Raw genomic sequence first — 12,923 nt, forward strand, 5'->3', positions numbered from 1 at the left:
GAATGTCTGGTAGCAAGAGAAAGACTTTTGCCTGAGACTTTTGCAATCTATTTGGTTAGAATAGGAATACAGATGGACAAATAATCTTCTGGAAAGTAGTTTCTTAATGTAGGATCTAGACAAGTCTATGAGTTTGCTCCAAAGTAACAATTTGCCTTAGGCACATACATACCAGTTTGGCATCCTAACAAACTTCCCCTTTTCATTTTTTCACAACATGCTCAATATTGTTTGCAAGAGTAATAATTATCTTAATAGGTCTGATTTTAAATAAGATTTGTGGAAGGATTAGGGCTTCTGACCTAATTAACAAGTATATTTCCTTGTTAATGTGCTTAAAATTTAGAGAAATAATGCAAAATAATTTCATTTTTTCATGTTTGTTAGCTTTGATCATTTCTGTTTATTGTATACCTTACGTATTAGCTTTGGTTTTATTACAGAATGAAATGTTGGAAGAAGGTCAAGAATATGCTGTTATGTTATACACATGGAGAAGCTGTTCAAGAGCTATCCCACAGGTAGAATACCTTAGGATTATTATTATCATGTCCCATAGAGACTTGTGCTGTAGCTGCCAAAAAAGCCAACATAGTGTTAGGCTGCATTAACAGAGGGATAGAATCAAGATTACATGAAGTATTAATTCCACTTTACAATGGCTTGGTAAAGCCACACTTGGAATACTGCATCCAGTTATGGTCACCACGATGTAAAAAAGATGTTGAGACTCTAGAAAGAGTGCAGAGAAGAGCAACAAAGATGATTAGAGGTCTGGAGGCTAAAACATATGAGGAACGGTTGCTGGAATTGGGTATGTCTAGTTTAATGAAGAGAAGGATGAGGGGGGACATGATAGCAGTGTTCCAATATCTCAGGGGCTGCCACAAGGAAGAAGGAGCCAGGCTGTTCTCCAGAGCACCTGAGAGCAGGACAAGAAGCAACGGATGGAAACTAATCAAGGAAAGAAGCAACCTAGAACTAAGGAGAAACTTCCTGACAGTTAGAACAATTAACCAGTGGAACAACCTGGCTCCAGAAGTGGTGAATGCTCCAACACTGGAAGTTTTTAAGAAGAGATTGGACAGCCATTTGTCTGAAATGGTATAGGGTTTCCTGCCTGAGCAGGGGGTTGGACTAGATGACCTCCAAGGTCCCTTCCAACTTCATTATTATTAGTAGTAGTATTGGTATCTTGCAGTTGCATAAGAAATCTTCTATAAATAGGTCAGTCTCTGAGTTTTTTGCTGATAGGCTGTATCGTTGTATAGCTTAATAATACATTTACCACACATAAATGCTTTCAGTGCCCTATTAATCATTTCACTATCCAGTTTTGGTCACCACGATGTAAAAAAGATGTCGAGACTCTAGAAAGAGTACAGAGAAGAGAAACAAAGGATTGGGGGACTGGAGGCTAAAACATATAGGGAACGGTTGCTGACATTTGGTGGAGTTCTTCTTACTCACCTATACATTGTTTCTATCCACAGGCTTTTTGCCAAGAAACAATTAACACTGGAGTAGCAGCTGTACACATAAGCTTCTTTTAAAATTCAGTGTTCTACCCTATTTTTAAATCTTCAGTTGACAATACTTTTTCACAGCTTAAGAAATTCTTTGATATGGGGGAAAATGGTTTGGGAAGCTGTACTTCTGAGCACACATTATACATTATTGGATCTTACCTTTTCATCCCTAGTGAACAGAAGACAATTTATTCCCTTCAGTTTGCCAATCCAACAGACTAAACACTTAGGTCTATTTGCAGCTCTGCAAAGAATAGCAAATAAATTAGTTTCTTCGTCATTTGGGGATAACCTTTCTTTTAAATTCTGCATATCCTGGCATAGGAGATAGTGCAAAACACCTGTAGTCCTGCTGTAGTCCTAGACAAGATCATTTGAGGCTCTTGAATCAGAATGACTGGTTCTTTTTATTATTGGAAATGGTCACATTTGTGAATTTATCTTTTCGTCCAACTAGTTTTATATTATTATAACCTAGTAATGAGACACAAAAGATACAGCCTAACATATTGACAGTGGCATTTTTTGTTTGTTATAAGAATCATAAAAGACCAACTGCTCCTACATTGCTCCTACATTGTGTAGGAGTGACTAAAACTTTTTTTTTAAAACTTCAACTTCCATTAAAAAATAAAACATAACTTGCATATTGTTGCATTTGATGAAATCTGTACTACTTTGCTGACAGTTGCAAGAGTTACGGAAAAGTATTATTCTTGAGAAAAGGAATAAATTCATTAAGATCAAAACTGCTTTCTCTTATTTCCAACAAAGTAATTAGTCAGATCTTAAGATTTCTATAAGATCTCTGGGTCTGGAAGATATATACTCCAATTTTGCCCAGTATGTTTTTATTTGTATAATCCCATCAATTTTAAAAACCATCACTCAGGTAAAATAATTATGAAATCAAATATTTGTGAAAACTGTTATTACTAATAAAAAGAATATAAAAGGTGCCTTTTAAAAAATGAAGTCATATGGCAAAACATGATTTAAAGTTGGGAAAAAAATTATTTCAACTTTTTTTCTGTTCAGGTAAAATGTAATGAGCAGCCCAACAGAGTGGAAATTTATGAAAAAACTGTGGAAGTACTTGAACCAGAGGTTACCAAGCTGATGAATTTTATGTATTTTCAGGTAAATAGTTATTAATTACTAGAATAGATCATCTTCTCTCTTTCCATCCACCCCCTCCCCCACCCTTTTTGATGCTCCAGTTCTGGTATTGTCCCTGCCATTATCTGTTGAAGATGATGCTTTATATTGTTCCAAGTAAAGAAGTCTCACAAAGAGTACTTTAGGTGTTTAAATGTGTCTGGAAAAATCTGATCAGTGTAATTTATGTATATAGTCTGGTTCTATTGGCTTCCCATTGTACTTGCAATTAAGAGGGGAATAGCTTGCCCTTTGTGTTGTTTTTTAAATATGGATTTATTTTTGTGCACAGAGAAATGCCATTGAAAGATTCTGTGGAGAGGTGAAACGTTTGTGTCATGCAGAAAGGAGGAAGGACTTTGTATCTGAAGCTTATTTGATCACTCTTGGAAAATTTATCAACATGTTTGCTGTTTTAGATGAGCTGAAAAATATGAAATGCAGTGTGAAGAATGACCATTCAGCCTACAAGCGGTGAGAGTTTTTTTTTAAAAAAAAAATAACAGAATTGGTTTCATCCTAGTATTAACCACTTGCAAACTTTATAAACAGTGATTTTTTTTCTAAGCTTAGCGTTGGGGCCTGCTGACTTCTAATAAAATAAGTTAATTTTTGCAAGCAATTGTACTTCATTTATTTATTAAATGTATATGGCCCACCTCAAATACCTGACTGGCAAGCTAGCAAAAACAGAAAAACAACTTATAAATTTATGAAAAACAGGTTTCAGGCCCGGGTACAGCACGGAGACGGCATTGGTCGCTCTGGTGAATGATCTCTGGAGGGCTCGGGATAGGGGATATTCCTCTGTCCTAGTCCTATTAGACCTCTCGGCGGCTTTCGATACCATCGACCATGGTATCCTGCTGTGGCGTCTCAGGGGATTGGGAGTGGGAGGCACAGTTCTTCAGTGGTTCTCCTCCTATCTCCTGGGACGCTCGCAGTCGGTGTTGGCAGGGGGGCAGAGGTCGACCCCTAGGACTCTCGCTTGTGGAGTTCCTCAGGGATCGGTCCTCTCGCCTCTCCTGTTCAACATCTACATGAAACCGCTGGGTGAGATCATTCGTGGTTTTGGAGTTGGGTATCATCAATATGCCGATGATACCCAACTTTTCATTTCGACCCCAAACCACCCCAGTGATGCCCTCGCTGTGATGTCCCGTTGCCTGGAGGCGGTTCGGGTCTGGATGGGGAGGAACAGACTTCAACTCAACCCTGACAAGACTGAGTGGCTGTACATTCCGGCATCCCGGGACATTCAAAATGTTCCATCTCTTTCTATGGGGGGTGAGCTCTTACCCCCCGTGGATAGGGCTCGCAACTTGGGAGTCCTCCTAGATTCACGGCTTACTCTGGAAGATCATATAGTGGCCGTGACTAGGGGGGCTTTCGCCCAGGTTCGCCTGGTGCGCCAGTTGCGGCCCTATCTGGACCGGGATGCCCTGTGTACGGTCACTCATGCGCTCGTGACCTCTCGCCTTGACTACTGTAATGCTCTCTACATGGGGCTTCCCTTGAAGACCACTCGGAGGCTCCAACTGGTACAGAATGCGGCCGCGAGAGTTGTCTTGGGAGTTTCCCGGTACTCCCATGTTACACCTTTGCTCCGCGAGCTGCTTTGGTTACCAGTTGTCTTCCGGGTGAGGTTCAAGGTCTTGGTCATGATCTTTAAGTCCTTACATGGCATGGGTCCGGGTTACCTCAGGGACCACCTGCTGCCGGCGTCAACTTCCCTCCGCCCAGTACGTGCCCACAGAGAGGGCCTCCTCAGGGTGCCTCCGGTCAGGGAATGCCGACTGGTGGCCCCCAGGGGGAGGGCCTTCTCTGTGGGCGCTCCGGCATTATGGAACCAACTGCCGGTTGAGCTCCGGATGGCATCAGACCTCCGAACCTTCCGCCGCGGGCTGAAGACCCACTTATTTGAATTAGCTGGTCTGGCCTGATGGGGGATTATGGGTTTTTTAAATTGGTGTTTTTTACTATTTTATTATTGTTTTTTAACTGGGCACTGGTTTATTCCTTTTAACTTTTGTATCGTTATTTATATATGCCCTGTGAACCGCCCTGAGTCCCTAGGGAGAAGGGCGGTATAGAAATCAAATAAAACTCAAAACTCAAACTCAAATAGCAGCTCGGCAAACAACTTACAATAACTTAATGATCATCTCAGTTAATACAACCCAGAAACAGGCTCACCCATACAATCAGAGCTCCAGGTTCAATAGCAAAACAGGTCTTTAAGGCTTTGCAAAACACCAGCAAAGTCAGGGTGAGTCTAATTGTCATGTTTTCTCATATTTTCATAAATTCTGTGCTCTTCTGTGTTTTACAGTGTTTACTGTAAAGGGCGGTATAGAAATTAAATAAATAAATAAATAAATAAAATACTTTGCTAATATTGGTAGAATGAATATGTTAGAAATCTAAATATGTTTTCTAAATAGCACATCAATAGCTAGAATTTCCCAGGAACTGATAGCAGGTCTTTTACTAAATATTCCATAAGCATCAATCCAGGATAATGGATATGCCATCAGAATCATCTTATAGGGGAGATGGGTAGCATAAAAATTTAAATGAATGAATGAATAGTATATTTGACCAAAACATGAAAATCTGCTTCAGCTGCTTGCTATCTCTAACAATAAGTCAAATCATTGCAGTATATTTTGTTTTATTAAAATGGAGCCAGATACCAGTAAACCACAGGACATATTTAAAATAGACCCACTGCGGGATTCTTCCTTTGGGGGAAAAACACTAGGATAAAAGTACACTGGACAGTTGCAAGGTGGCAATAGTTTACTTTAGTCATAAGCCATTGTTCCTGTTGAAAAGATATATAAATAACTGGTACAATTGTTTCATTTTATATATCTCATCTGTGCAAAAGAACTTCATAGTTGGATTCAAGCTGAAATATTAATGAAGCTAAACCTTTGTTATAGACATGGCTCTAACAGTTCTTTTTAAAAAAAATATGTTTTATTAAAAACATTTCATAATCACCTTAATATTTGGTAAACATCGTGTCATCTAGGTTTATATTTAAAAAACAATAACAATTTCTATAATTCTATAGTACACATGATAGCTTAGCTTGATGTTCTCGTCTTCCAAAAATGTTCTCTTTTGCCATCCTTGAATTAATGCAATTCTTATTATTTGCATAAATAATTAAATATACACATTTTTCTAATATTTCTGCAAATAATAACCACATTGATATAAAACTTCTTTTGTAACTGGTCATCTTGATTGCCTTATCATAGATCCTGTTTAAAATTTTATTTAAATTTGTTTTCCCCACAATATTCAAAACATTCTTACTGGTTAAGATTTTCATTACACTTAAGTATTTAAGTCTTTTTCCTCATACACCGCCATCCCAACACTTTTACATTTCTCATCTCTTAAAAAAAGAAAAAAAATCCAAAGAAAAGAAAAAGAAATAAGAAGATAGTATACCACTTAAAATACTATCCCTCTTAGACTAATCTACATTTATATCCAGAAATTTTCTCTACTTTTTAACCATACTCAAGCATATGTTTAATCCTTAAGTGTTCCATTTAAATAAATCCAATTATCTAATCATTTAGATCTAATCAAAGCATTTTTATCCATTCAGAGTTTTTTCAAAATCAATTTCACTTAAGTATCTAAAACATTTCCTTTATATAAACCATTCCAACATTTTTATATTTCTCATGTTAAAAAATAAAACACAAAGGAAAAAAGAGGAAAAATACTATATTACTTGAGGGACTCATCCCACTTAAACTAAAATTCATTTATATCCAAAATCTTTCTATTTCTTTAACCATATTCAAACAGATGTTTAATTTACAAATATTCCCTCTGATAGATCCCATCATCTAATTTCTTGATTCTTACTTTAGCCTTGTTATTTTGCCAGACATCTTTCCTGATCAATATGTTTCTCTGAATCAGAATCTTCCCATAGTCTTGTGGATGTTGTAGGTACAAAAGATAAATCAGGTGAGATGTTTTTATAGGAAGGTTTCGCCTATTCATATTCATTGAATTTTTTTTCCCTTTCTTTTTCTCTTAATTTCTCTTACCATTTTTTGTCTCTTAAGTTCTCATAGTTTTCCTGGTAGCTCTGTAATCCATTTGGTCAAATCTTTTTTCTTGTCCTCAGACTTATTTTGTGATCTTAAAGTATAAGTTATCTTTTCCACGTCCATTATTTCTTGTACATGGTTGTAACAGTTCTAATGAATTGTTACCTTTGGGTCATGTAGATTTTGGCTTTCCATTTATTCCTTTTCTTACACTAACCCTGAATACTATAATTCTGTTGTGATGGCAGAAGGCTGTCACTTATGATTTGTGGGAAGGTTTTTGCAACAATACTATACCCTTCAGGAAAATCAACCACTTAATTCAGTTCACTGAAGTTTTCTGCCCACACAGAATGATATGTACAAGGTCTGCATCTTTTACTATAGTGAAATGCACAGATATTCATTGAACATTAGGACTTGTTTCTGAGTTTTTTACAAGCTGCAGGAAACCATCTCTAAGACTGAGATTACACTTGTCAAAATTTGCCTGGCAGAAATGAGCCAGCTGGTTGATTATGATATTAGTTATAATTAATGGGCTCATTAACCTGGTATTCATTACATGCAGGATTTCCTTGTGGTATCTGACTGTTCTGCTGTTGCCTTTGTGGGTTGGGAAATGAAGAATACCTGAACCTTTTTTTAAAAAATCAGCTCTCAGCTGACAACTGAAAATGACAAACTTCTATTTTCACTTCATTATCTAACATGTTCTTAAAAGATGGGAGTTTGGATTTCCATTCCTTTAAGTGTAATGGTAGTGTCTTTGAAGCCTTAAGTGTGCCAGGCTTATCCCATAGGACTTATTAATCTGTTGTTGAAAGTACTACTTTACTACTCCTTTTCTTCTATACTGGTACAAATTCAGTATATAGGTAGTCCTCGACTTGCTATCACAACTGAGCCCAAAATTTGTTGCTAAGTGAGACAGTTGTTAAATAAGTTTTGCACCATTTTATGTCCTTTGTTGCCACAGACGTTAAATGACTTGCTGCAGTTGTTAATTTAATTACACAGTTGTTAAGTGAATCTGGCTTCCCCATTGACTTTGCTTATCAAATGGTCACAAAAGGTAATCACATGATCCCAGGACACTGCAACCTTTATAAATATGAATCAGTTGCCAAGCATCTACATTTTGATCCTGTGACCATGGGAATGTTGCAATAGTTGTAAGTGTGAAAAACGGTCATAAGTCACTTTTTTCAGTGATGTAACTTCAAATGGTCACTAAATGAACTGTTGTAAGTGGAGGATTATAGTTCTCAGAATTTAAGTGTAATATCTTGTGTTTCAGTCTATTTTGGTTACATGTTTTTAAATCCACTTTTATTCTTACCAAAGATGGGTTAATAACAAGAAATATCTAAATAGGGACTTATATGAAGCAGCAGCAGCAGCAGAGAAAAGAAGACTATTGATTTCAGGCAATGTGGCTATTCTTTGTGTAGCTAGTCAGCACAAGAGAGACCCAAACCTAGGACATTTTCTTTAAAAAAAAATACAGCACTAATTTTTAAGGATTAATTTACTAATTCTAATGACTCTCGTGGATGAGGTATTTTCAGTGTCTACTTCTCAGCATTAGCAACTACCAAGGAAGAAGTTTCACCTTTTCAGTGAAAAGCAAAGAAAACAGGTTTGGTTGCTGAATTGAATACTTGTTTTCATTAAAATGCCTTTAATCCTCTTTACTAGGATTTAAACTATAATATTTTATAATATAATAAAACTATTGTAATACCATGATTTTACTTTTACATTGTGATTAGCTTTTCTGCTTTTTACTGATTTACTGAACCTGAGGAGATGCTAACCTAGGCTGATTTAAAAAGTGTTGTATATGGCAGGATACAGAATTTATATGGAAACCCTAGAAAGTCCAAGGATTGTAGGCTAGGAAGATAAGAGAATACATAGTTACAGGTACTATGAATTTTACCTTTTTACTGATTATTAAAGATATATACCTCTATATTGTAATTTACATAACTGACTGAAGTAACATTAACTTATAAATGTAAACTATTTGCTGACGAGTCCGGGAAATCATAAAATGGTATAGTTAGAATTATTTTTGTAGATTTAACTGATTTTTCCTTTTTTCCTTGAAAGGGCGGCCCAATTTTTGCGTAAAATGGCTGATCCTCAATCTATCCAAGAATCCCAGAATCTTTCCATGTTTCTTGCCAATCACAACAAGATTACGCAAGTATGTTTTACATTTAAACACTAACATTATATAAATTAACCATTAATCTATTTCATGAATTTACACCATTCAAGTTTACATTACATTTACAAAATTACTTTTTTGTTGTGTAATTAATAAAAGTATAGTTTCAGTACTTCTAAATGTACCTGGTATTATTTTAATAATAGTGAATGCTATTCATTGATTCTTTTTCATTGTTTTAATATGATTTAAGAATGTTAAATCACATCTTTTGCTTTATTCTAGACTTTACAGCAGCAACTGGAAGTAATTCCTGGTTACGAGGAGCTACTAGCTGATATTGTGAATCTATGTGTCGATTATTATGAAAACAAAATGTACCTAACACCTAATGAGAAGCATATGCTTCTAAAAGTAAGTCATATTGCTGGAAACTGTATAAAAACAGGGTGAGATGGTGTGGGGGAGGTGCTGGCAAAGAGTTCACTTGAAATGCTAATACATCAGAATAATTATTCTGCTTAAATATTTATACCTTTTTATCCTCTCTTCCATTAAAAGGACTTTTCTTTTCTTTTCTTTTCTTTTCTTTTCTTTTCTTTTCTTTTCTTTTCTTTTCTTTTCTTTTCTTTTCTTTTCTTTTCTTTTCTTTTCTTTTCTTTTCTTTTCTTCTCAAATGAAAAGACCAGAATGGAATGAATATATCTATGCAATTTGATCATAACTAGTAAAAGGGTTGCAGAAGTAAATGTTTTGGATTCAGTGGTTAGTGGAACAAAATGATTCAGCATTTATTAATTGCATTGATTTTTAGCAAAATGAACAATAAGTTTTGAAAATACCAGTGCATTTACTTCTCAGTAGTGATAGTTGTGTTTAAAATTGAACAAGTAAGAGACTACGCAAAGAAGCTAACATAGAAGTTTCTAAAGCAAATATCATCCAATATTTAATTGCATATTATAAAAGGCTAACTCAGCTGATCCCAGTGCATATTGTGCCGTTTTACCAGAGAACAATATATGGGATTTTTAGCATTTTTGTTAAATATGAAAGAAATCCAGCTGCCTATATTTATTCTGGTGTAATCATTTTTTTTCTCTTCTGATTTTTTTATGCTATATCTCTTGGATTGTAAACTCCTGAGTAGCTGTCTTGTTACTGATTCTTGTAAACTCTTCTTAGAGCAGGGGGTCTTCAAACTTGGCCGTTTTACAACTTGTGGACTTCAATTTCCAGAATTCTTCAGCCAGGCACGCTGGCTGAGGAATTCTGGGAGTTGAAGTCCACAAGTCGTAAAAGGGCCAAGTTTGAAGACCCCTGTCTTAGAGCTTCTTTGGGCCAAACAGCTAGGTAAAATGCTTCAGATAAATAGAAGCATTCTTGATCTTCAAGCAATGTTCCTATGTTCTTTTTATAGGTGATGGGTTTTGGTTTATACCTGATGGATGGCAGTGTCAGTAACATCTATAAATTAGATGCCAAAAAGAGGATAAATCTCACAAAAATTGACAAGTTTTTTAAGGTTCGTGAAGAATTGTTAACATGAGTAGTAATGTATTTTATGAACATCTTAGTTTCTTACGCAACTGACTGAATCTTTGGGAACAAAATAACAGGCTTATAAGGGTAAGTTTTGTACTGTATAGAAAGAAAATGCTAAGTTTTTTGAGTAATCAGCACAATTCTTTTAAGATACTTGAGTGGCTACACATTGACAGCTTTCCAAGCTCTGATTATATACCCACCTATTATACTTAAAAGGTATAGTAATTCAGGTTTAGAACCTGTTCAAGGGGGATTTTGCCCTGTGGATGTTTTTGCCTTGCTTTCTAATTAGAATAGTTGGGTGGTGTTGATATACTGGGTATCATTTACTGGCATTACTGTATTTATCAGGTTTTGGAAAAGCTTATTATATCAAAATTACATTGTATTGTATTTAATTTTGTGCATATTGTTTTAAATAACACTTTACTTGGATCCTTGATTTTATGATTGCTTTGTTTTAATTTATGTATTTTAATGGTGTATAAGCAGCTTATTTAAAAAATATGGAAGAATGAAATATGTGTAAGATTTGAATATTTTTTCTTATATAGCAGCTGCAAGTAGTTCCACTGTTTGGTGACATGCAGATCGAATTGGCAAGATACATTAAGACTAGCGCTCATTACGAGGAGAATAAATCTAGGTAAGAGTGAAAAATATCCAGCTATCTTTTTTGAGCATGCTGTAGAATTGCTTTATATCATTATTATCAGCATTATTATATCTCACTTAAAATCATGATATGGGGTAATGTTTGTTATCTTGATAGCAATAACTAAAGATGTCAGATTTTCATCCTAAGCATCAATCAGTGCTGCTATGTTAAGGAAGGATGGAAATTGCAGTTTGGAGGACCATAGGTTCCTATTCTGAGGGATACACAAAAATTTTAATAACAAGAAATATGGTAGGACTTTTATTTTTTAAATCATTAACGGTACTAGCATATTTGATATAGGCTTAGTTGTCAACCTGAAAGCTTTCTTTAGCTTAAATATAGACTTTATATTTTGAAGTTTGGATAGTTACTAAGTTTGGATAGTACTAAGTGTGCAAGGACAAGTGTATGTGTAGCATGTGTTTAATGGGGAAAATGTGCCATTCTTTTCATTAATATTTGTAACCATCCAGCACTAGGAAATTCTATTGTTGCTATAGAATAAAATGATTATTATTCCTTTTTTGATTAGGGCTGAAAGATAGCAGAAGTATGCATAATCACATAGTACTAACAATGGATAAGCCTAATATTGCACAAGTAGACCTCCAGTAATATTATTTTCTCCTACTGCCATTTTGCAGTATATTATATTATAAAAATATATATTATAAAAACGTATTTAATTTCTCCTAAATGTTAAGCAGACTTTGTAAAGTACAACATTTGCTATGCCAGTTTATTCTTTCTTATGCTAATATATGTTAGGGCCAAATTGAAGATGATATGGATCACATTATCTCTCTTATCTAGTAAATGAAATTATATGTGAAATGGCCATTTTCTGTATTTATGCTTAATTCTATTACAACTTGTAATAATTGAGAAATTTATATTGTGATTTACATCTACATTTTCCTTTTATGATGGTATATATTTGCATGCTGTAGCAGTTGTCAAAGATTCCAGTTCAGCAAGAATTTAGTGGAACAAAACAGGAAAAGAAGCTGAAAGGCTTGTTATATACAATCGCTCCAATTGTGCTGGCTGTATTAAAAACATTGTTTTCTTCAGGGTCCTTATTTGTATCATACCAGCTGTCCTTAAAGAGCTTTGATTGGTGCGAAATATAGCACCAATTCCTATAAGGACAATAATAGTTGCCACTGTTTTCTGATCTCATTTTGGAGTTTTGGCTTTAATCTTAAGAGATTTAAATGTGTCTGAGGGAGTAGATGTGCTTGAACATGAAGATCTTCAGGAGCGATCTGTTTCACATTGCTTTTCCTGTACATTCCTAAAACATTGAGTCTGATTAAGTTGCATCTCCTTAATTTAGCCTTTAAAATTGAATTAGTTGTTAGGATTGCTATATTATGTTTTAAATTATATTATTTTTAAATGGGGGATAGTTGTACATCATTTAGTTCCTGCAAAAGTAGTTTCAAAATGTTTTGAAATAATTATTAATTGGAAGTTTCGTCCTTCTCATTAATGTGATCATTTCACTTTTTTTTCTCTTGCAGATGGACATGTACTTCTTCTGGCAGTAGTCCCCAATACAACATCTGTGAGCAAATGATCCAGATAAGAGATGATCACATGCGTTTTATTTCAGAACTGGCTCGTTACAGCAATAGTGAGGTATGATGATTAGTGGAGAGCACATTTTAAACAGATAATTTTATATTATGATGAATTATTTTGCATGCTTCAATTAAGAGACACTAGAGATTTAATATATAACTCTTCCTTATAGA

At 35.0% G+C, this 12,923-nt stretch overlaps 1 protein-coding gene across 5 annotated transcripts in view; it reads left to right on the forward strand.

Annotated features, from left to right (window-relative positions):
• LOC310639671 (cytoplasmic FMR1-interacting protein 1) overlaps positions 1 to 12,923 on the forward strand; it is a 158,686-nt gene that overhangs the window by 99,708 nt on the left and 46,055 nt on the right. For 3 of the 5 annotated variants that reach the window (XM_083361491.1, XM_083361493.1, XM_083361492.1), the window contains 8 exons: positions 444 to 521; positions 2,568 to 2,669; positions 2,980 to 3,161; positions 8,894 to 8,990; positions 9,240 to 9,368; positions 10,375 to 10,479; positions 11,057 to 11,148; positions 12,690 to 12,807. In XM_083361491.1, the coding sequence (XP_083217617.1) occupies positions 444 to 521; positions 2,568 to 2,669; positions 2,980 to 3,161; positions 8,894 to 8,990; positions 9,240 to 9,368; positions 10,375 to 10,479; positions 11,057 to 11,148; positions 12,690 to 12,807 (903 nt within the window). Of the gene's footprint in view, positions 1 to 443; positions 522 to 2,567; positions 2,670 to 2,979; positions 3,162 to 8,472; positions 8,705 to 8,893; positions 8,991 to 9,239; positions 9,369 to 10,374; positions 10,484 to 11,056; positions 11,149 to 12,689; positions 12,808 to 12,923 lie in introns of those variants that run through there. The other 2 variants (XM_083361494.1, XM_083361497.1) reach the window with 2 other exon arrangements.

The sequence above is a fragment of the Vipera ursinii genome (assembly GCF_947247035.1).
Source record: "Vipera ursinii genome assembly, chromosome: 4".
Classification (NCBI taxonomy): Eukaryota; Metazoa; Chordata; class Lepidosauria; order Squamata; family Viperidae; genus Vipera; species Vipera ursinii.